At 35.1% G+C, this 25,982-nt stretch overlaps 1 protein-coding gene across 3 annotated transcripts in view; it reads right to left on the reverse strand.

Annotated features, from left to right (window-relative positions):
- Positions 1–25,982, reverse strand: part of LOC106870733 (nucleoporin NDC1-like) — a 57,424-nt gene that overhangs the window by 15,655 nt on the left and 15,787 nt on the right. For 2 of the 3 annotated variants that reach the window (XM_014916907.3, XM_014916908.3), the window contains 8 exons: positions 20,443–20,545; positions 16,184–16,285; positions 13,473–13,644; positions 10,990–11,113; positions 9,801–9,909; positions 6,387–6,435; positions 4,061–4,193; positions 3,139–3,231 (listed from right to left, as the gene is read on the reverse strand). In XM_014916907.3, the coding sequence (XP_014772393.2) occupies positions 3,139–3,231; positions 4,061–4,193; positions 6,387–6,435; positions 9,801–9,909; positions 10,990–11,113; positions 13,473–13,644; positions 16,184–16,285; positions 20,443–20,545 (885 nt within the window). Of the gene's footprint in view, positions 1–3,138; positions 3,232–4,060; positions 4,194–6,386; positions 6,436–9,800; positions 9,910–10,989; positions 11,114–13,472; positions 13,645–16,183; positions 16,286–20,442; positions 20,546–24,112; positions 24,561–25,982 lie in introns of those variants that run through there. The other variant, XM_052967178.2, reaches the window with a different exon arrangement.

Genomic DNA, 25,982 nt, shown 5'->3' on the forward strand with positions numbered 1-25,982 from the left:
TCCATTTTGAGATTACGTACACATTCAAGAAAAGACAACTGATGACGTTTGGTAACCAAAATGTTGCAAGTTTTTAATCTCTAAAGATGAGATTATCAGTTTGAAAAATTATTTTAGGTTAAAGCGAGAGAACAACTGATCAAATGATCACGGAAACTTGTCTTTTTCAGGTGCTGAATAACATCACTCCTCCCCATGTTCCCTCTCATGTTCCTTTCCCAGTTTTCAGAGTTGGCACCATCAATGTAGGCACATTGAAAGATAGGCCTGGCGAGATTGTTGAGATGCTTGAATGGAGGCATTTTGATGTATGTTGCATCCAAGAGGTAAGGTGGAGAGGAGCTTCAGTCAGGTTCCTTATAGGCAAGGCACATAGGAATAAAATCTTCTGGGAAGGTAACAGTGACAGGGTAGGCGGCATGGGCATACTTCTTGCAGAGAAGTGGGTGAAGAATGTACTTTCCAGCATAGATTATTCATTAGTGACTTTAGACACCAGGCCAGAAGGATGCCAAGAAGTAATACCAATCTGGAAAAGAAGGATTTGGAAGCTTAAGGACCCTTCATATGGTCAGAAATTTAGGGACATCCTAATTGAGAAATTTGATGAAAGGGAGGAGGAGCTACAGACTTGTGACATAGAAGATAACTGGGAATTCCTGAGGGACAGCTTGGTGAGTGACACAAACCAATCTGTGGCTAGTACAAAGTCCCATCCAGACCTAGGGTAACATGGTGGTGGAACGATGCAGTAGACAGGGCCATTAGAGCTAGGGCAATTGTAAAGGTTTACCCCGCAAATGAAAACAAAATTTAAAAAAAGAGGGGACATTTTACAAATGCAAAAGGAAAATTTATTAGCTACTGCTTTCAAAGACAAAAGACAGATTTTATTGGTGTTGGTGCTGAGGGGAAACCCCTAGTGAATATTTGTTATAACAAATATATGGTGGGGTTGATAAATCTGACCAATATCGGGAATATTACCCAGTTGGTTGACCTGGGAAGAAATGGTGGAGGTACATTTTGTGGTCTTTAGTTAATTTAACTATAGTTAATCTATATATTGTCTATGTAAAAAGCCACAAGGTACCTCCACCACCAAAGGACTACAACCATTTGAAATTTCAGGTTGACATCACATCTCAGTTATGTGAGGGCTTTTCTTCCAGAAAGCACAGAACTGGGAGAAAAGCAAAATTAACTGAGGTGGATGTCAACAGAGAAAATATTGACTTTCAGAAAACCAAAAAGATAAATGGAAGAAAAAAGTTTGCAGATTGTGTTCGCTGCAAAGAAGAAAAACTGCAAAAGGGTATCAGATTGAGACTTCGTATATGTGTTACTTTTGCAAAATGCCCTTGTGTAAAGGATGTTTTGGGCAGTTTCATGACAGAAATATGTCATAACTATATTATTTTATCATATATTCTTTTTCATTTTATTATAAATATGTAAAAGTGAGAAATACATATTAATTTTCAGTATGTTACACACCTGTATTCACTTTTGTCTTACCTGTTAATGAGCTTTTTTTATTAGATGCATTCTATTATGTAAATGAATTCATTAAATTGTATAAGAGTACATAGCCAATGGTATATTGACTAGTAAAAGAGTTTTGTACTTTATTTTCAATGAAAATGTTTGAATGAAATATAGAGAAAGAATAATATCTTGTACCGATTACACCTGTATCTTAATTAATTCAAAGTAATGTACCTTATCTTGAAAAATGTAAAATTGTTGGCAGTTGACATCTGGGATAATTTTAGTAAAAAATCAAACAGATAAGATGTATTAAGAATATGAATTTTAGTGTTTATTCATAATGCTATTGATTTTACACCTGTCAATTAAATTTACTTGCCTATAAAAGTCAAATTTAATCAGAAAGATCAACTAAAATTACATAACCATAAACCATTGGCATATAAGCACCCATTTACAAAATTTCAAATCCGCATGTAGAAGATTAACAAAGTTACAAGCAAACATTGTGGACACCCTACTTGAACCTGAATAAATCAAAATTAATGTGAACAGATAAGCATTACATTTGACAAATTAATCTGAACACTAAAAGATTAATGCAAGTACTATTAAAAAGTTAACTAGAAATACATATGTAGTGAGTAAAAAAACCTACAGTAATCAATAAAATATTTTCGACTCTGAGCAAACATGGGAGACAACTCCGAACATGATTATGTCTATTCTAACTTCAGCTGCTGTCTGAGTTGTGATGAATTAATTGCAAAGAGAAAATACAAGATTGTATATTTATTGTTGTAGGAAAAATGAAATATTCTAGGAATTAATAACTTTGAGGTAACATTTACATGGTGAACAAGACTTAAGCTGCTGCTGCCGCCACCACCAACACAACCTTTTAACGTCTGTCTTCTGTGCTGGCATAGGTTGGAAAGTTTGACAGGATATGATGTGTCAGAGGACTGCATCATGCTCATAAGTCAGCATTGGCATAGTTCCTACAGTTGGATGCGCTTCCCAACACTAATCACTTTACAGCATGTACTGGCTACATTTTGTGGCATTACAGGGGTCACCATGTAACTTGCAAGACTAAGATTCCCCTTGGCTGAATGAGGGAGTAGCTTTATGCTTGGAGCACTCAAGATATTTAATACCTTTACTTAAGCTTGCTCAAAACAGCTGTTACTTTGCTCCCTAGCAACTACTCACCACTCAACTTTGTCGTAAGAATGAAACTTCCACTTTTTGTCAGTCAAGCAAACTGAAGAAAGCAATGTTGTGCATCTGCCTCAAGACACCACTACAATGGATGACAATTTGAACACCTGATCAAATGGTCTGCAGTGCAGCACCTTAACTTCACAGACATTGTGACACCTAAATAATTGCAATAAGCCAAAGGAAGAACATTATATCTATGGAAAGGAAAGGAATTATCATTTGTATGTAAACAACTCAATATTATGAGGATTTGACCAAAATAATTTCTACAAGTAGAATTATACTCACCCATCCATCCGAAAACACAAAATCCCTACAGTAACACAAGTTTGAAACAAATATTTTAAGACAAAAGGGAAAAATACATGTTATAATAAGCCAGGAAAAAAAAAAAAAAAAAAAAAAAAAAAAAGAGTTTACCTGAATCCAAGGGTTGCTCTTGCAGCTAAGAGCATTGTGCAAACATTTATCTGATAGATGATCTAAACCAGGCTCTATACGAAATTCATAACTCTAAGCAGAAAAAGAAAAAGTTAGAACAAAACTTACAAATACTGTCAAATAGACCGAAGTATTATTATAAAATCTTATCTTTCTTTCATTGCCTTTTCTAAGTTATCGGACATTTCCCATTTAACAAATTTTCACACAAATTAACTTAGTTTATATATCAACTTCAGATATTTTGTTGTGTATGTAGACTGTACACTTATCAATTGTCAGGAAAAGGTGGTATACCATTCACATCCATAGATCCTATGGTGTAGTTTTTAGGGAGACACAGTCCTTCTAGCTACCAATCTCCTTATGGGACTAAATATCTCTATAGCTTTGATTTTCTTAATAGGTTAAAGAGAAGGGAAGGAGCAGTTGACACGGTCTTTGTAGACCCTTCCAGATGAGTAAGGTTGATGTAGTTGATACTCACCACAAACATCTGCAATTTAATGGCTCATAAGGATCAGTATCTATCCAAATCTCTCCCTGGATATGACATCCATTTATTTAAACTAGTCAAATCAACAGAGACAGTGCTATTAGCAAGTATCTTCTACTATAGCCCCACATTGATCAGTGTCAGATTATACAGAAAGCTATTGCATGTGTATATCTTTGAGTGACATGTACTTGAGAAAATTGATAAACCAGAGCTTTTTAACAAAAATACCCTCTGGTATTTTTCAACCTGAGATACACTGGTGTTCCCTTGTCACTCGTACACTTGTATATGTTATGATTAATCATTGAGAATCCTATAGACGAATTAATAAAATGGCTAAAATATATATTTCACAAGTTAGTAATAATGAAATGAAAATAAAACTTTTTCTTTTTCACATACCTCAGTTAAATATGTCCTTAGTAAAACGGCAGCTAAATGCCAGATGAAATACATGTAGGTTCCAAGGAAAAATGACTGCAAAAACAATTCTGGTTGAAGAAGACTCTGAACACTGGACAAATTTGTTTCTGGGCTGCAGAGAAATTTGTAAGAAGGTTATTTAAGAAAAGACAAGTCTTAACTTTAAGGTAATTACTTACTCTTTTTTAATTTATCATAAAACTGTGAACAATACCATTGTTGAGTAAAGGATTCTCAATGATTAATCCTAACATATACAAGTGTACGAGTGACAAGGGAACACCAGTGTATCTCAGGTTGAAAAATACCAGAGGGTATTTTTGTTAAAAAGCTCTGGTTTATCAATTTTCTCAAGTACATGTCACTCAAAGATATACACATGCAATAGCTTTCTGTATAATCTGACACTGATCAATGTGGGGCTATAGTAGAAGATACTTGCTAATGGCACCACATAGTGGGATTAAAGAAAGCTATGTGTTACTGAACCATGTTTTATCACACAGCCATTCCTGCATCCAGCAAGATAAAATTTATTTTTATGTAATAACATTTACAGTAAAATATATTGTGATAAAGATTACACTCACATGAGGATAAACAAATAAAATAGTTTCTAACACATCAGACAATACTAATTTGATAAGGAAGGATGGAGCAGTTAATTAAATTGACCTCAGTATTTGATTGGTACAATATCAACCTCAGAAAGATGAAAAGCAAAGTTGACTTTAAGATTTGAGCTCAACTGTCATGACTGAATGTGACATGGCATAAAATCTTACACAGGCTGATGGCTGAAAGTGTTGGTGGAGAGTGTTGTTGATATTGTCAGTCCTATACTTGACAAGTACTAACTTTATCTACCCTTATCAAAGTTACCTCCAGCTTAATTTGAACTTAAAACATGTCTTTACTAAATGCACAACAAGGTATTTACTCCCTGTCTTCACTGATTCTGTGATCCACTGCTTAAGGATGAATACATATAACATAGAAATAGAAAAATATTGGTTTCAAATTTTGTCACAAGACCAGCAATTGGGGTGGGGATACATTAATAATATCAACTCTAGTGTCCAACTGGTTGCTTATTTTATCGACCCAGGAAGGATGAAAGGCAAAGTTGACCTCAGGGGTATTTAAACTAACTCAGAACATAAAGTCGGAAGAAATGCCACTAAGCATTTTTACAGGCATGATAACCATTCTGTCAGCTTGCCACCTTAGAAATGGGAAAATATTAAAATAATGATATAATGAAGGAGGTTGTTTCAGTAAGGAGTGATTCTAGCTGGAACACATTAAATAATTGTTCTACGTACTTCCATGACCCGTGACTCCAATCTTGGCGGGGGCAATTTTTGTTACAATACCTAAATGTGAAGGTAAGATGTGAAAGTTTGCAAGGTTAGCCAATGGGAAAGAGCTTGTTACTGATGAACCAACAAGAAAGCTTCTGCACAGTTGCTCAACTTGTTAGAAGTAAAGGCCAAATATTTCTCAAACCACATCTTAGGATTTAAAAAAAGGCCACACTGAATAATGTGGTCTGAGATTCACTATGCCTGATTTTTAAGCATGTGGAAAACAGCAAGAAGAGTTTTCCTCACATTATTTACAGTTTTATATTTTGTCAATATGAGTTTTCAAGAGATTTTACCATTTTTAATGCCAATGTGTATTTTTTGTTAGTACAATAAGAATTACTACCAAATGTATTAACATAGTAGATGTCAGGTTGAAGGCGGTGAGCTGGCAGAAACGTTAGCAAGCCAGGCGAAATGCTTAGCGGTATTTCGTCTGCCGTTACGTTCTGAGTTCAAATTCCGCTGAGGTCAATTTTGCCTTTCATCCTTTCGGGGTCGATAAATTAAGTACCAGTTACGCACTGGGGTCGATGTAATCGACTTAATCCCTTTGTCTGTCCTTGTTTGTCCCCTCTATGTTTAGCCCCATGTGGGCAATAAAGAAATAAGATGTCAGGTTGATGCTGCAGTGCTGTGGTAGAGATGATATCTATCTAATTATCAACTAATTAATCTCACTGACAAGAGTAACTTCATTCAATGAGAAAAAAAAGTTGAGGTGGTGATGCTAGAACATGATAAAAATACAGGTTAAGGAAGCCTAAGCTAACCAAAGGCTCATCAGTTAAATACTCAGACCAGTATCCTTAAATCTCATAGGATTAGACCAATTGTGGTTGTCTTAAGGATGAAGATCTTAAATAAAAGTAGATCATTACAGATATGAAATAGGTTTCTTTCGAAAATTATAAAAAAATTGAAGATGATTATATTACCAGATTGAGAGTCGACAGAGATGAGCAGTTAAGTCTCGAGGAAGATGTCCTAATAAAGATAAGTAAAAAATAAAAAGACAGTTTAGTTGGAAATATTTCAGATTTAGTTACAATAATAGATTAATTCAATTCAGGAATTTTTCCTTAACCCTCTTGAATGTTCATATCTTTTAAGAAGTAAGGTAGGTACAACTTAGATTTGAAAATAGTTGAAGGATTTCAGTGGACAATGGCTTATTCTTTACCATAATGTTATTTTCCAAAGGAGGAAGAATGGTAAAATTTCCATAACCTAGATAAGAAAGATCCACTTTAGGTACATAGCAATCATTTAAGAAGTACATGGTGCGTAAAGAAGTGCCAATCTCTAACTGTGGAGGGAATCTGTGGTAGAGGTAGACTAAGGAAGACATAAGACGAGATGGTGAAGCATTATCTTTGAACTTTGAGCCACACAGAGGCAATGACTAGTGACTGAGACCTTTGGCGATGTGCTGTGCTTATTACTTGTCAAATCAAGTGTACCTGTGTTGGTGGCATGTAAAGAACATCTCTTGAGTGCTGGGCCTGATGGAAACAAAATGGCTGAGTCCCTCTCGAGCATTGGGCCAGATGGAGGCAAAGTGGCTGAGTTCTGTTCGAGTGTTGAGTCTCACAGAGACAATAAGCTAGACCTTTGGCATTATGTTGTGCTTGAGAAGAAAACCCATCAAGCTGAGCAAAATCGCAGTCGTGGCAGATATCAGTGTCAGGAAATTGGCACATAATGCATCACAATGGCACCTGTGCTGGTGGCACATAAAAGCACCCATTACACTCTCAGAGTGGTTGGTGTTAGGAAGGGCATCCAGCCATAGTAAAAAATGCCAAATCAGACTGGAGTCTGGTGCAACATACCAGCATCCTAGTCCAGTCAAACTTTCCAACCCATACCAGCATGGACAACAGACGTTAAATGATGATGATGTCGATAATGTAACTGTCTGGCCTTTAATCAATGTAACCATTAAAAGAAAACAGAGCTACTGGTCAAGAAAAATGTAAAATAGAAGACAGGCCTTAGTTTAGCTATTAGTGAATAGTAACTTGCATTGTGAAATTGAATTTCTGGGGAATTATATACATACATATATATATAATATAATATAAGGATAAAATCTTTATAAGAATTTATCAAGTAGTCAGCGTGAAAAAACCTCATAAGGAAAAAAAAAAAAAAACCCATCATTTTTTTCCATAAATATATATAATATAATTTATATAAGGGCATTATTATAAAATAATGCCTCACGCTTATAATAATGCCCTTATATAAATTATATCATATATATATATATATATATATATATATATATATATATATATATATATATATATATATATATATATATGCTTTTACAAGAAGATAGGTAAGAGTCATTTTCAAGTTTCAGCCCACTAGTAGTACTCTACAAAAAATATTAAGTAATTCTTCAGTTTAAAGTTAAATTGCTTTTACTATAACTTGAAATAGAAACATTATTCTATACCAGTTGACAAAATTTCATTAGCATAGGTGGATGGCACTACTGTATCACATGATTTCACTGTATTGTGGATCATCAGAAGCAGGAAGTCAAGCATTGAAGACCAGACAGAAAAATCAGTCAAACCTGCATAGAATAATACTGGCCAAACAGCCAGTGATGTTGTGCAAAGCCCATGAAGTGTGTATAAATTAGCTATTAGCATCATAAGCAGCCTTTGTACTGAATATTAATTATCACAGCCGACTGGCACCCATGCCAACGTCGTCTCCTTCATTGGACACGAAACTCGGCTTGCGAAGACCTGTTGGCGAAAGCAAAATCATGATGGCACCTGTGCCCAGCGTCGCCTTCCTGGCACTTGTGCCGGTGACATGTGCAAAGACATTCGAGCGAGATCGTTGCCAGTGCCGCTGGACTGGCTCCTGTGCAGGTGGCACGTAAAATACAACATTTGGAGCGTGGCTGTTGCTAGTACCGCCTGACTGGCCTTCGTGCCGGTGGCACGTAAAAGCACCCACTCCACTCTCGGAGTGGTTGGCGTTAGGAAGGGCATCCAGCTGTAGAAACTTTGCCAGATCAGATTGGAGCCTGGTGTAGCCATCTGGTTCACCAGTCCTCAGTCAAATCGTCCAACCCATGCTAGCACGGAAAGTGGATGTTAAACGATGATGATGACGATGATGAAACTAACCTGGATATGTTTTTTCATAATGCTGAAGGCTGAGATGAACATCCAAAAAAAATCATTTCATGTAGATAACAAATGCTAAATACCATCGAAATTCTACATCGGTTAGTCCATTTTAGTCAGCACTGGCGGATGGCCTTCTTGTATCATGTGATTTCACTGTATTGTGGATCATCAGTTGTAGGAAGCCAAGCTCTGAATGCCAGGTTGAAAATCAATCAAACCTATATTTAGAATACTGGTGAAACAGCCAGTAAAGCTGAGTAAAGCTGGTGGGCTGAGCGTAAATTTGCTATTAGTGAAAAAAAGCAGCTTTTGCATTGAATATCAATTACAACAACCAACCTAACCTGGATAAGTTGTCTATACTGCATCCTGAGGCACAGTAGTGCCATCTGCCAGTGTTGACAAATTTTAGTCAAACAGTATAGAATTTTGATGCTTTTTAGCATTTGTCATCTACATGAATTTTCCAGGACATTCACTGCAGCCTATGGCATTATAAACAATACATCCAGGTTAGGTTGGATGTGCCAATTAATATTTGTCACAAAGGTTACTTCTGTAGCTAATATATGTATATATATGTATGTGTATATATATACTCTTTTACTTGTTTCAGTCATTTGACTGTGGCCATGCTGGAGCACCGCCTTTAGTCGAGCAAATCGACCCCAGGACTTATTCTTTGGAAACCTAGTACTTATTCTATCGGTCTCTTTGGCCGAACCGCTAAGTTACGGGGACGTAAACACACCACCATTGGTTGTCAAGCGATGTTGGGGGGGGGGGGGGCAAACACAGACACACAAACATATACACATATATACGACAGGCTTCTTTCAGTTTCTGTCTACCAAATCCACTCACAAGGCTTTGGGGAATGAACCCGGAACCATGTGGTTGGTAAGTAAGCTACTTACCACACAACCAATCCTGCACCTATATACATATATATATATATATATATATATAAAAATAAAATAACAGGTCGATTAAAGATAAAAATGACAATTGCGCATTTTAGGAAATAGTCATGGGAAAGACACAAATTTTGGTGGTAAATAGATGCATCAAAATATGTATTTAACCTGGTGTACCACCATTTTCACAATTTCATCACTTAGTATAATGTTGCAGAATTGGGTAGTGTAGCTGCGTGTCTGAGGTAGATAAGTAATAATAAGATCAACTTACCAAGAAAGTAGAATATCAGGTAAAAACCTAGCAGCTGTTTGAAAATTTGAGCAGCAGATTCAAATAATACTGGAACTAGTTGACTTTTAACTTGAAAGAACTTGGCTTGCTGGAAAAGATGTTAAGTGGTTTTCAAATAGATGTTTCTGGATGCATTGCAAGTGAGTAGCTATGGTCATTCATAAACGAAAGGTACATGTAAAAGTTGTCACCAGTAAGAGTATTATCAATCAATGTCAAGTACTGGAAAGCCAAGGTAAGATTCTTGCAAGTTGAACTTATGACCCAGTTTTGACTTGGAGATAGTAACAATTTCATTTAACTTACACCATTAAAATCTTTAATGAAAGTATGAAAGCTATACATCCTCATTTCCATTTCCTATACAACAAAAGCCTTATATATGTGAAAGAAACCAATATTTATTTATTTCCTATAACTGAGATAAATAAAGTCAATTGAGATATTTATTCGTAATCAGTGGTGTCTGTCAATGGTTGATTTTGGATAGAAAAGAAACGAGAGGGGTTATGCTCATATCCTTTTCAAGGACATTACTTACATAACTGAAATAATTCAGATTGGGAATCAAAGCCAGTATGTGAGCTGTTACTAAAACTTTAATGTATAGGCGCAGGAGTGGCTGTGTGGTCAGTAGCTTGCTTACCAACCACATAGTTCTGGGTTCATTCCCACTGTGTGGCACCTTGGGCAAGTGTCTTCTACTATAGTCTCGGGCCGACCAAAGCCTTGTGAGTGGATTTGGTAGACAGAAACTGAAAGAAGCCCGTCGTATATGTGTGTGTGTGTGTGTGTGTGTGTGTGTGTGTGTGTGTGTGTGTGTGTGTATGTTTGTGTGTTTACGTCCCCGTAACTTAGTGGTTCGGCAAAAGAGACCGATAGAATAAGTACTAGGCTTACAAAGAATAAGTCCTGGGGTCGATTTGCTCGACTGAAGGCGGTGCTCCAGCATGGCCACAGTCAAATGACTGAAACAAGTAAAAGAGTAAAGAGTAAAGAGTACTATGAAAAAAAAAAAAAATAATAATAGTAAAATGATAAATGTATAATAGTCTGATCTTAACGATGATAATAAATTCTATGCAGACACAGTTATGAAATATAAACTTTAAAAAACAATGTAGTTTTATAGTTATTTTCAACAGAAACTCCAGTAGAATGAACTTACCTGTATAATTTTGAAAGGTGTATAGTTGTACTGATTCCTATAAAACCTTAGATGGAACAACAATCCATGATAAATGGCTGCAGTCAGTAAGAAAAGTTTGTTGTCATTCAGGTAGATGGCAGGGCTGGAAGAATATAACAAACTCCATTTAGATGGTGTGAGTGTATGTGCACACATTTTGTTATTTGTTGTTGCAGTTTAACTTGGTCTGCATTGATTAAGTAGATTTATGCTCAAAAGTAATCCAGCTGCAGTTAGCCTGTCTCTCCCTCTCAGGACGCAATACATGTAGAACTAGTATTACATTAACCAATGTGTTGTTCCTTTTTGTTGAGAAGGTTGATTTGGGAAAATTTAGCTTCTAGAAAGGCTCTCTCATTGGTAAGCTACCTCATTGGCTTGTGTCATCTGTCATTATGTGGAGGTAGAAGTATAACTAAATCAAATATCAAAGCTATCTAAATCATATTTGTGTACCAAGAATATCTTGTCCACTGGGTGAAAGCTTGTTTCTTGTAATTAATAGTGCATCAAGCCACTGAGCAAGGCACTAAACTCTTAATCTCTCAATAACTAAATAGGTATCATGAAGACGTACAGTTCACAACTGTAAACAGCAGTAGTGTCAATAAAGACTTCATAAATGCTTTGCTAATTTGCATTGTTAATTTCAAATCCTTCTCAGTATCCCCTCTTTAATCATTTTACAAAGATGATATGAAGTCTTCAGTGACAAACTAGGAAATGACTGTAGCAAAAAGAAATGAAGAGAGTTAGTATCATAAAGATTATACTTTTCAATTCTAGAATTTATTAAATAAAGAAATTTAATGTGAGAAAATATAATAATGATGTTAATCTGTCAGTATAAAGAACCCTGCCAAAACAATCCAACTCTATCACCCTCCCTAACTAAATGAAAATTCACTGTCTTTAAAGGTTAGGAGGATGAAGAGCTAATTCTGAAACAACTGTGAAGTTCAATCCCTGATCTACAGCTTTGACCACAGATATATATATATATGTATATATATATATATATATATATATATATATATGAATAATAACACCAGTTGAAACCTTGGTACCAACATTCCCTCTAATTTTCTATGACAAAGATATGTGTTCACAGAATGTATTTAATAAGCATAATTATTGACAAAAGTACATGCACATTGAATGAATAACAGCATAGTTATTAGATACTATATTTTAGCAACTAACCTCTTGTGCATCATTAGTTTCATTGTCTGTTGGTTACAAAATGTAAATGTGCATGCATACACACACACACAGCTCAGAGGGAACATTGCTTGGTGCAGCTACTCTATAGTTAGTGTCAATTGGCAATGTGTAACCTACCAAAAGATGATAAAGGCACATCTTTGGTCATAGGTCATTTCAATCAAAGTTGACCTAGAGCTAAATAAACAACAACTGTGATTTAAATAGGAACAGTAACTATAGTTCTAATTATAGAGTTGAGTGATTAGCAATTAGAAGGATATTCTGTTGTAAAAGTTTGCTTTTTATTTCAATAATGTTTCATGCTGAATATGGTTTAGTATTATAAAGCTGACAATCTTGTAGCACTCCTGGAATTGTGATTGCCACTCTAGGACATTGGAACATACAGGTTAAAAAACAGATGGATTAGACACTTAAATCTAAGATGTTGATTCAGAATGATCCCTATTCAGTTGGTTATCAATATCATGTGCTAATCTATGATACAGCACCGAAAAATATTGTCTTCAGACAATAAGGATTACATATTCTTCAAAGCTTCACTCCATTGCTCAGAGTAGCAATGAGTGAAACTTCAATTTCATAAATATGTGTTTGTGTGTGTGTATTAGATATATGTATGTTTTTGTTCCCAAATGAAAGAGTACTCAATACAGGATGTAGAACATTTTTATTAGGAATTAATTGATGACCAACACTTATTGTTAGATAGACTTTCATACCATGTGATCTCATCTGGCCAATTTCAAAGTGACTTGAATGAAAGCATGTGGCATGATACTGAATAACAACTAAGTGGAAGTGAATCATCAACTGACTATTGGTCATGTGGTTAAGAAGTTTGTTACCCAATCACATGGTTTCAGGTTCAATCCCACTGCATGGCATCTTGGAGGAGTGTCTTCTACTAGAGTAGCTCTGGTAAATGGAAACTGAAAGAAGCCTGTTGTGTGAGTATATGTGTGTGTATTTCAATATATATATATCTATGTGTGAGTTAGTGTCTCCTTGCCTGGACATTGGGTGATAGTTGAAAATGACTGCCACTGTGGTGTCCTTTGTTTCCAATTTCTATAAAAACATGTCTGGTCATTGGAAATATCTTACCTGGTAATGGGAAGGGCATCTAGTCATAGAAAACCTGCCGCAACAAATTTGAGCATGAAAAAGTGTTTGTTAAAATGACGGTGTGTGTGTGTGTATGTATGTATATATATATATTTATTTCACTTTACCTATCTTCTGCACAGGGAACAGCCAGTGTGGAGAAAGAGTCCTTCATTATCCATGAAGCAAATACTGTGATGAGCATACTGGAAATGGTATAGATAAATCCCTGGAGAATATATTGGATGCGGAAGAACTCCAAGACATTATTAAGCCTGGTTGTTGATATTTGAGGAACCACTGTTTAAATGAAACAGAATATAAACAATATAAATGACATTGAAACATTGAACATGAAGTTCAACACAGGAAGAAGTCATGGGATAAAAAGGTTTATCTGCTACAGATAATTTATTAAGAAAGGATCTCTAGTTCTTCTGTAAGTTTATAGTGATATTAACTGTAAATTTTCCCCTTCTCTTCAATTGTCTTAAGGTGATATTGTGGAGTTAGCTCTGGGTCTACTGTTGTAATCATTGGACTATTTAAAAAAGGTGGAAAAAAAAAAAGACTTAGAGGAGGAGCAGTTGTTATTCTCAAAGATATCTGACCCAAAATTTTGCAATGGCATGGACTCAACTCACAGCACACTCATGATCTGAATGGTGGTGTTAAACTAGATGACAGGTCCTTAGAGACCTAAAAATGACAACACTGTTATTCTGAGACAAACCAATACATTAGTGGTTATAACACCAAACTCTGATGGTAAAATAATGATTCTAATTTCAACCCAAAGACAAGTTGAAGGGTATCAGTAAAACCTTATATTAGGAAAATAGTCTAAAAAATGTATTTAAAAAAAGGGCAACTCTCAAAATTTGAACAAATATTCAAAAATTACCTACAAGTCTCTAGTCTGGAGAGGAATTTCTTTCCAAGCAATCTCCCCTGATTAAACAATCAAAAATAATATATCTAATACAACTGTGTTAATGAATTTACTGATTCAGTGTTTATTAAATATCTAAAATGATTTGCCAAGTGGAAATAATGATATGACAATATTAACAGACTAAGTAAGGTGACGAGCTGGCAGAAATGTTAGCACACCAGGCAAAATGCTTAGAGGTATTTTGTTTGCCTTTACATTCCAAGTTCAAATTCTGCTGAGGTCAACTTTGCCTTTCATCCTTTCAGGGTTGATAAATTAAGTACCAGTTGCATACTGAGCTCATCTAATTGATTGCCCCACTCTCCCACAAAATTTCAGGCCTTGTGCCTAGAGTAGAAAGGAATATTAATGGACTAAGTTTTCACTGGAAACTGAATTTTGAATCCATTAATTTGTGTTTGAACATATCAGTGGTATTACTTTAGTCGTTTGGATACAACCCACCTGAGAAGATCACTTGTTTTAAGATACAAAATGGCCCATTTTAATGCACTCGTATTTAAATTAAAACTTTACATCATAATTTTATGCAAGAACTTTTAGTTATGTTCCAAATAGCAACTTAATGCACTTGTTAATGACAAAGTTATTTTATTAAATCCATCCGAAATTTTGATTACTTTCAAAATCAATTGAACCATATAAGCAGTGTATTTCATTAAAAATATAGTCATAAAAGAGTTAATGTTGAATTTTCCCAAAAACTTAAAAACAGAGGTAGATTAAAAGTACATTACCAATAATCTGTTTCAGTCAGCATTTCAAGTTTTATTGTACTACTAATTTCAAAGAATTTATTCAAGTTTTTCAAAATTTATATCATAGGCCAGGTGACTTACTTGATTACTTGAAAAATACTTCATAGATGAAAGCAGCTATTAAAGCCAGGTACAGCCTAAGAGGGCTATACTAATACTGTAATATTTCAAAACTTTTTTATTCTACTCATCTTTGTGTAGATATAAACATTCACATTACAAGCACATACATACTATGTGAAAATTTTGATTACTACACAAAGACCATAGGTGAACTAAAACCCGATCAACTAACAGTAGAGTGTTTACTGATTAGGCTACTAAATTTGGTCAAAATTGTTGTTGACTAATATGGGAGTAATTCTCTAAAATATCAAAACACTTAAGACTTATACCAAATCAGCAATTTAAATGTAGGTTGAAACAAACCCCAAATTTTCATGAAACTATGTGTGCCATATTGAAGATGTTTCTGAGAAGTTGGTCACCCACCCTGTCCAATCCTCTGTACCACCCACCTTACATTCACCTATTTGTACCTTGAGGGTATGGCCTAGTACATCTTTATTACCATACTCTCTCTTTCCAAATGGGGTAACCATGTAGCTCCTTTACAGCAAGACACTTGTTTCTCTCCCTCTATCATAGCTTAACCTCTCATCCCCTGACACAAAGCCACCTCCCTCAATACCAATCCCCTTCTCAGTTGAGGTCTTTGTTTTGCAAGTTACTTGGTGATTTTGCTGGAGCTGGTTCCACACAGAAGACATGTAGTACACTCTGTAAAGTGGTTGGCATTAAGAAGAACATCCAGCCAGAGAAATCATGCCAAAGCTGACAACAAAGCTTGGCACAATACTGATTTGACATCTGTCAAACCATCCAAACCTTCCTTGCATGGAAAAACTGATGTTAAAAGGTGAATGATGATGATGATAGTCAAGAAATTTCTGAGACTGGCTAAATAACTGCTTAATACTGATGGGGAATTATACCTCACAGATGTCATAGCATGACTTAGGCTTGGCATACATGGATGACCCTTCTAGTGAAAAGGAAGTTCAAATTCATGCATGCAGGTATTAGAAGTGATGAAATAACAAGGGTTTGTTGGTATGGAACTTACCTGTATAGTGATGTGAATTATAGACAGCCAATATGGCATGCAGAGAGACAGCAAGTATAGTAAAACAGAGGGCTCTTAGAGTGAAATAGGCTCCAAAGTAATCTAAAAATAACAAGATATCATGGGAAATAATTTTAGAATAATCAGTTTTGACAAGAACATAGATGTTTTATCTTCAGGACAAACAACACATAAAAATAATAGTAATAGCAGCTTCCTCAAGCCAATTCTTTCTTTCATAAAAATAAAGAAAAAGAAAAGAGAAAAAAACAAAAGAAAAAGACAAATTAAATAATTGTCCATGAGACATTGTATCTGAATCAGTAATAAACACCAACATAGGTGTAAACAATGACTTTGTTGGTAACCCTGTTTAACTGATACAGATTTACTGGAAACTAATAGAACTGAAGAAAACATGGTTAATTCTACCCATTTCTATTCACATATTTATATGCAAGATTATGAGTTATTAACTTGTTAGATCTGGAAAAGTTATTTGCCTAAGACAAGTGAGTTATTTAAGGAGGGGTTTCTCTCTTATCACTGCAGATTGCAAAATAGATTAGGAAATAGAAGATACAGTAGTTATTTTTGGTGTTTAATGCAGTGAGCATTAAAGACAGAAAGTTAACCCTAGTTCAGGTCCTATGCATTTTCAAAAATCCCTAATAACAGATTGACAATATTCTTATAATTCTTTATAATGCTACATTTTTACGCCTAAATTTAACCTTTATTAAAAGTCTTTACATCAACTTAAAGCCCTGTGACAATCAAGATAAAAAGTTGTGAGAAACTCTAAGTCGAAATCCTGTCAGATTTGGCCTTCTCATCTGTACCTGTTCTATGTGTTATAAAAAGGTCGGACACCAGTTTTTTTATGTTGGTTGTTTATCACGACAACAGGTCGTTGAAATGTGAGATATACTATATCTTTATTTATAATGTTTTCATTCGTAAGTTATAACGAATTTTATTGTTTATTAATTAAAAGCTATAATGATAATTTCGTTACTTATAACTTAATTATAAGTATTTATCACTAAGCATAACTCTTAGTTTAGTTTAGTTTAGTTTAGTTTAGGCTGCGTAAATGTTATGATGTATACATGATAAGACGCTGGATGAGCGTTTATTACGTGCATGTATGTTGAAGATATAGATTATATTCTTTTGACCGTTACACATAAAAAAAATACAGTTTCATTAATATACAGAAATAAATTCAACAAGTTGAAAGAAACGAGAAGTAAAAGGAATTAAGTTTCTACATTAATTTATTATATACATATTTTTTACATTATAGATATTTAGAAACAAAGCATTTCATCGTAGAGAATTTACGACTTAAATTTATCATTAACTAGTTTCTCATTCTAACTAATAAGGTTTCACGACAATTCAATATTGTCGGATTTGAGTATTGAACATGACATATATATTTGCCTATACTCAAAAGGGTGAGTGTCGCGGACTTGAGTAAAACCCAACGAACACTGGAGATTTGGCCGAAAATCAGGGTTTTTATAACTACTCATACACGAATCATAGAACCGTAACCCCGTGAAAGATTTCTTCAACGAAGTTCATAATTCGTATATGGGCAGTAATTTTTAACCAATGAGAAATCAATAATTTCTCATGTTCGGGCAAACGATCTTACGTTCTCTCTCCGCCTCTATTGAGTTTGCTACACCTGTAAGGTTTACAGTATAAGCACCAGTAATATTCTGGAATAAATTTATGCAACTACATATGACTTTATAAAGGGCAGTGGGCGGGATGGCCATAGTTAGAATGTTGATCAAAGGTTTGCTCAATAAAGGCAGACCTAACTTTCTTCCATATATTTCATTGGTATTTTTCACAGAATGTGACAGGAGTTCGTAAGATATCACCTTAAATATGCCCACATAGATTACACCAACACAAATAATACAAACACAAAGGAAATGAAATTGACAGAATATAAAACTGCATAAAAACTGTCAGAGAAAAGAAAGAAAGACTCAGCCAAAACTAGAAAAGAGAAAATTCTGATGACCCTGAGTGACTATTAACCCACATTTTATCTGGGTAGAAAGCAGGTATAGAAGTGTGACATATCAAATCTTGACATTTTAACTAAACACCCATGAAAACAGACTTTCATAAGGTCATGACATAAGTATATTAATAACTTCCTTTTGTTTAGATATGGGACAAAATAAATGATGAGTGACTCATGAAGTAGGTATGTCATCAAGAAAGACAATATATGAGTGTACATCACACACACTGCATTTGTTGTAGAAGCAAGCAAATTTTATATACGCTTGCAAATTCATGAACACACACACACACAGGTGCCAGCATGACTAAGTGGTTAAGCAGTTCTACTTCCCAACCATGTAGTTTTGGGTTCCATCCTACTGTTTGGCACCTTGGGTAAAAGGTTTCTGCCGTAGTTCTTAGGTGACTGAAGCCTTGTAAGTGAATTTTGTAGACAGATGCCTACCATGTACGAGTCAGTTTATATTTCCCCTTGTCTTCAGGTGTATTCACTGGTTATAAACAATGGTGTTGTTTGCTGGCAGTTCACTGCAAAAGGGATCTTTGTAAACAAAAGGTTAATTCATAAGGTGTCATTTGTTTCCAGTTCTTTGTGTAACCATATATCTGGCCTGTTTGTTGTTTAACAGACGAGGATTTTGTTACCTTACTTGGAAACAGATGGAGATTGGCATCAGGAAAGGTATTTGGCCATGGAAAGCTATGCCCTAATGCACTCTTGTCTGACTAATGCAAGCAGAGAAAAGCAGACATTAAATGACTTTTTTTACGTGTGTGTGTGTGTGTGTGTGTGTGTGTGTGTGTGTGTGTGTGTGTTAGACCTCTGAACTCAGCACATTTTATTTCATTCTCTCTCTAGTTATTTACTCTTATTCCTTTCTGTTGAAGAATGTAGGCTTGAAACATAAAAGACTTCTCCATTTTTCCCAAGCATCAAACTAATACACTTGCTTGTTGTTCTTACACTTGTCTTTGTTTTTCTATAAATTTGAACTATATATATATATATGTGTGTAGGAGTGGCTGTGTAGTAAGTAGCTAGCTTGTTTACCAGCCACATGGTTCTGGGTTCAGTCCCACTGCGTGGCACCTTGGGTAAGTGTCTTCTACTATAGCCTCAGGCCGACCAAAGCCTTGTGAGTGGATTTGGTAGACGGTGTGTGTATATGTTTGTGTGTCTGTGTTTGTCCCCCCAACATCACTTGACAACTGATACTGGTGTGTTTACACCCCTGTAACTTAGCGGTTCAGCAAAAGAGACCGATAGAATAAGTACTAGGCTCACAAAGAATAAGTTCTGGGGTTGATTTGCTCAACTAAAGGCGGTGCTCCAGCATGGCCACAGTCAAATAACTGAAACAAGTAAAAGAGTACATCCTGGTACTCAACTAAGAGTCCACCACAACTTAACAATATGTGGACATGAAGTTAGATAAATGAGCTTATTTGAGAAAAAGTGTATTACTGGAATATGGTACTAAACGCAATTGAAAACAAATAGTTTAATTACAAAATATACTATTGTTCTTTCAATATAAACAAATTTATATACCAAATATACTTTAATATACACAACCCAAGAATGTCAAAACTTTCATGCTGTAAACATGTTTCAGCATATTTATCATTATTGGATTCAATTTCTATAGCCTCATTAATAATTTACTTATAACTAACAATTCAGTTGGGAATAAACTATAACAGCTAAAATTAAAACAAATGCTTTTGTGGAACGAACCAATCATAAGCTGAACACTATGAAGGGAGATAAGCAAGTGCATAAGACATTTCTATTTTACAAAATTGATCTCTTGATCATTCACTAATATTCAATAATAGGAGCATTTGAAGAATGGAAATAGTCTATGATGAAGCTATTTACATTTTCAATTGTCTTTGGAATTGTATCATTGTAATACATTTATTTGTTTCTAACATAAATATGTTTTAATGTTTCTTCAATAAACACCTTTTTAAAACTGTAAATAAGAATCTTTTGAAAGTGTTTTTTATTAATTTTCCCGAGAATATTTTGGAATTTGGAGTTTCTATCTTTCGATATAGCATTTGCTAATGTAGTTTTCATTATTTCAATCCTACCCACCCCACTCCAAATACAAATTCCCAACACATGACCACAACAGTTCAGCCATTGTACCAATAATTGTGTAAACCCACAGAAAAAAAAAAAAAAAGAAAATTACCTGACAGCTGAAGAAAGTATGTTATAACAATATAAGCTAGTGAGACAATGATTGCTATGACAGAAGACCACCAAATACTGGCACCACATCGCCAACGATGCACCTAAAAGCAAAAGACAAAAAAAAAAATATCCCTCTGAATTATATGTGGCTGAGTTACAAAAACAAACAAACAATTTAACACACGAACTGATTAAGCAATTTTTTTCAAGGTAATGAATAGATATAAATTTTTAATCCTTTTGTTACCATATTTCTGTTAAAATACATTGTTTTTGTTTCAATTGATTTAGAAAATAATGAAGAATGTGGTAAAATTATCTGTTAAGATGGTGTTTAGAATAAGGAAATATTTGGCGCATGTGCGCACACACACACACACACAGACATACACATGTAGAAAACAAATTAAGAGAAAATAACTCAAAATGGGTCAGTGACATGAATTTTGAAGGGGAGTGTACTGAATGTTGTACATGATAAATTTCTAATTTTTAAAAAGTGCCTTTGCAGACAGAGGAAGTAAATAAAAGCCTAGTGGTGATTGTGACCAACTCTGAATGTTAGGGAGATAATTTCAAAAAGAATAAAAAATATTTCTTAATGAATTATCATGCTGGAAAAAAAATGACTATCTGAATTTCATTTAAAAGGCAAGGGACAAACTAGACTTCAAAACAAAAATCATTAACCATTCATTAAGAAATATTAATTTATTCAAATTATCTCCCCTACTTATTCAGAATCGTTAAGTTTTGTTTACTAAAATTTATATAAGTTCATTATACCACTGTTTGCCATTTAGATGCTACTGATAATATTAACCTACAACAAACTTAGATATAGCTATGATGACAGTGTTTGCATTTGGCATGAGGTCAGAAGCAAGCATTCAGTGGGCCCAAGTCTTTGAACTTTGGTCATCAGCCTAGATCAAGAAGATCCATTACTTTTTATCAAAGCATTCATTTGCCAGGTGCTAGCTGCAGGTCAACTCTGATTGAGCAAACCCATGATCAAAAGCATTGTGGCCAAGTTGAGCCTGTCTTTTTATGGCTAGTTAAGGCTGTCTTTCCCAAGATGAGTGTGATTTAAAGAAGATTTGGCTGTTACCTTCAGTAGGTTGAGTTACTACACACAGACGTTTCCTTCTAACAGATAGATACACATTTTTGATTTCAGAGGTCCTCACAATCTGGTTTTGATTGTTGGTCATTTTAGGAGTAGTTAAGGTCATTTCATTTCAATTACATTAGTTAATACTCTTTGGATAGGCATAAACACTTGGGTTTCATACTTCAAGCCTCTCCACCAAAAATATCCCATGCCTCAAGATCATACCGAAAACAGTTTAGAAGCCAGTTTTGATTTCAAGTATGTGAAGTTATTATCACTTAAAATTACAATGCTAATACCTCTGCTGCTTCTATCTTGAGAAAAGTATGAAGAGTACAACTTCAAAGTTTCCCCTCCTCTCCCAGAGTCAATAAAGATAAGTTTATGTGCCACTGATTTTAAAGTGTCATGCAGAAGCCATCAAGACAGAACCTCTACATAATTGCTAGACCTGCTATTAACCCGTTACCTACCAGTGATCTCATATGAGATCACTTAAAAATTACAAATTTCGTAATTATCCGTCAATATTTACACATATCTAACCTTTTTGCTATATCTACTAGGTATATTTCTCCGATATTCAAATGAGGTTTGCTAATTTTTCACCCAATATCTCGCTTATTTCTATTTAAAATGTTATTTTGACCATTCCAGTGTGTTTCTAAGGCTGTTTTATGCTAGAAATCAAAGTTTCATAAAAAAATTCCAGTTAATAGAATTATGGGAGGTAATAAATAGGAGCAAAATCTCCTTCAAAGAACACAATCAAGGATAGTACATACCAAAGTACATTATTCTTGAAAATAACAGAATTACCATGGTTTGAATGCCTTTGATCATAACTTTGCTTGTTAAGTAATGACCTGGGGCTAAACAACAAGAACAGTTACACAGAAAGAGATATTTACTTCTTAACTATACCAACTATGTGCAACATATTTTTCTTTAGTTTTGTTGATTTTGTGAATTATTTTCTCTTCTTTTTATTAGTTTCCAAGTAACTGATTGATAAACAAGCAAGTAACTACTGCAGGGCAGAAATAGCCAGTAACCATACAAGTTTATCATAAGCACACACACTACATATTATATTCTATGTGTCAATGATAGAATTTGTCTAAATGTAAACAAGGCTGTGAGTGTGTACAAATATCACATATACATATATGCACACCTCACACATGCAAGTGTATATCACACACACACACACACTGAAATTAATTATTCTCATTTGATACTTTGTAAAATGTTAAAAAAATATTTTTTCTGAGATAAAGCTTTCAAGACAGCCTTAGGAACAAGCAGTTTTTCAGTCTGGTGATTAACACTGTGGTTCTCAATCTTTTTGACTTTGTAGTGGCACACAGGAGATCAAATTATTGAGACAAAAAAATTACTAGCACACTTTACATGGAAAGTTAAAGAAACAAACTGTTATTAAAGTTTAAATTTTATGAAGAAATGTTGAAAACTATTGCTTATAATGCTATATAAATTATATGACAGCAAAATTAACAATAATGTGGTTTTCAAGACACTCAAGCATTAGACTGGAATTTCTAAACCATTTTTAATTTAATTTTTTATTATTTATTTCTAAAATTCCAGAGTACACCTAGATAGCTTTTTGATGTACCACTGCACTGTTCAAGAACCACCATTCTAGGGAATCTACTTCTATATTCTACTTATTTTGATGACCTTAGAAAGATAACAAGCTAAGTTAACTAACTAGAAGGATGAAATTAAACAGCAGTATAATATTGATTTCAAATTTTGGCACAAGGCCAACAATTTTAGTACTTATTCTATCGGCTGTGAAAGGATGAAAAGCAAAGTTGATCATAGCAAAATTTAAACTGAAAATGTGAAGACGGATGAAATACTGCTAACTATTTTGCCCAGTATTTTAACAATTTTGCCAGCTCATTGCCTTAAACAGTGATATGATATTCATCATCATCATCATCGTTTAACGTCCACTTTCCATGCTAGCATGGGTTGGACGATTTGACTGCGGACTGGTGAAACCAGATGGCTACACCAGGCTCCAATCTGATTTGGCAGAGTTTCTACAGCTGGATGCCCTTCCTAACGCCAACCACTCCAAGAGTGTAGTAGGTGCTTTTACGTGCCACTGGCACAAAGGCCAGTCAGGCGGTACTGGCAACGACAACGCTCAAAATGGTGTATTTTATGTGCCACCCGCACAAGAGCCAGTCCAGGGGCACTGGCAACGATCTCACTCGAAAGTCCTTACACATGCCACGGGCACAAGTGCCAGTAAGGCGACGCTGATAGTGACTAATACATTCAGTAGTGGATTTTCCAAGGTAAATTATGTCTCAGAGACAGTGGGACAAGAGCAGGTATCTTGCTGAAGAAATGAATACAAACCTTGCCCATCTGGGGATGGGAGGTGGGGGAGAGATATGTGAAGTCAAGGTACAAGGTGAACATGAAAGACAAAATAGGATAAACAGAAAAGGTGAATGAGTAGGTAGACGAGCTGGAGTGAGAGTAGCATAACAAAGTGACAAAAATTACATACCATACCTACCCACCCACACACAATTTGTCCCCTGAAATGTTTGTAAACCAAAACTATTTTTCCCATAGAAAATTCATGAGGAGGCATGGTGAAAATCGAGCACTGACTTGTATGTTGATTATTTTGAGACACTGTTTATCACCCAAGACATTTTATGTTTGAAACATTGTTTGTAAACAGAGCTTTCAATAGACATACCACACACACACGCACACAATGGGTTTTTCCACGATTTTTCTCTATCAAATACACTCACAAGGCATTTTGTAGGCTTAGGGCTACAGTAGAAGACACTGGTCTAAAACCACATGGTTCCAAAGTGAGCTTCTTAACTACACAGTCATGCCTCCACCAATATAAAGGGGAAAAAAAAAGGTATTCCTTGTTGTGACATAGAGTAAACTGCAATAGTTTGAGCAAGTTGTATTGCTTTTGCCGCCTAGCTTGTTTATTTTAGAAGTTTTCATGGTAATTACATTAAAAGCAAACAACACAATGGTGAAAACAGGATCTATTGGATGTGTCATGTTAACCAACATAAAATGTAGGGCACATTTGAGCTAGGCATGAAGGTCTGGCACTACTAGTAGTAATAGTAGTAATGGTTTCTAATTTAGGTAGATGTCCAGCAATTTTGAAAGGAAGGGCTGGACTTAACTGTTACCATCAACCTTGGCCTGATTTGAACTCAGACATAGCTAAATATTGCAAGATATTTTGTCAGAACCTATCAACCCTGCTGAGTTGAAATCCACAGATTCTCGGAAAGAAAGGATACAGGCAAAATTGTGGTATTGGAAACTGGAATGTAAAAAGCTGGAAGAAATACCTCAAAGGCAGTTTTTCGTTGATGCTCTAAGGATTCTGCTAATTCACTGCTGTTATAATAATAATAATAATGGCTTGAAATTTTGGCATGAGGCCAGCAATTTTTGGGGAGGGGGCAAGTCAATTACATCAACCCCAGTGCTCAACTGGTACTTATTTTATCAACCTGAAAGGACGAAAGGCAAAGTTCATCTATGCAGAAATGCCGCTAAGCATTTTACCCAGCATGCTAATAATTTCCAGTTTGATGCCTTATATAATAATAATGATAATAACGATGATGATTTCTCATATAGGTACAAAAGCCAGAAATTTATGGGAAGGAGTCAGATGATTACATGAGTCCCAATATTCAATTGACATTTATTTTATAGGCTGGAAGGAAATGAACTCACAACATAGACATGTATTTAAATACCATATGGCATTTTTCTAATTCTCTAACAACCTCCACCTGGCTAATGATGATAATACTTTTTACTATAAGGCTTGAAATTTTGGTACAGCAAACTAGTTGATTACACTGACCCCAGTTCTTGACTGGCACTAATTTTATCTACCCTGAAAAGATGTAAGGCATAGTCAACTGAGGTGGAATTTGAACTCAGAATGTAAAGCCAGAAGAAATGCTGCTAAACATTTTGTTCAGTATGCCAAACAATTCTGCCAGCTCACTATGCAGTGGCTCACATGACTTCTGATCTTAACTGATTAGAAGTGTTATAATGTACAGGTTTTGTTCTGGTATAAAAGATGGGCTACAGCAAATATTCTGCTCAATATTACAGATTTGCTTGTCAGTTGTTTGACCATAACCAGTTGAGCATGCCCCTTAGTGGCTGACGATATGTGCATATCTGATCATGAGCAGAAGTAGTGGGGGAGCATCATAGCCATGTGTTGAGAGGAACTCTTTGGGGTTTGAATAATTCACCTCTGGAAACATGGGTGTTTTGTTCAATGTCCTTAAATCTTATTCAGGGACCTTTTGAGCAGGATGGGCTACTTGACTTGAAGAAAATTCTAACTGGGCCCCACCCTC

The sequence above is a fragment of the Octopus bimaculoides genome, chromosome 4 (genome assembly GCF_046866305.1).
Source record: "Octopus bimaculoides isolate indiv1 chromosome 4, ASM4686630v1, whole genome shotgun sequence".
Taxonomy (NCBI): Eukaryota; Metazoa; Mollusca; class Cephalopoda; order Octopoda; family Octopodidae; genus Octopus; species Octopus bimaculoides.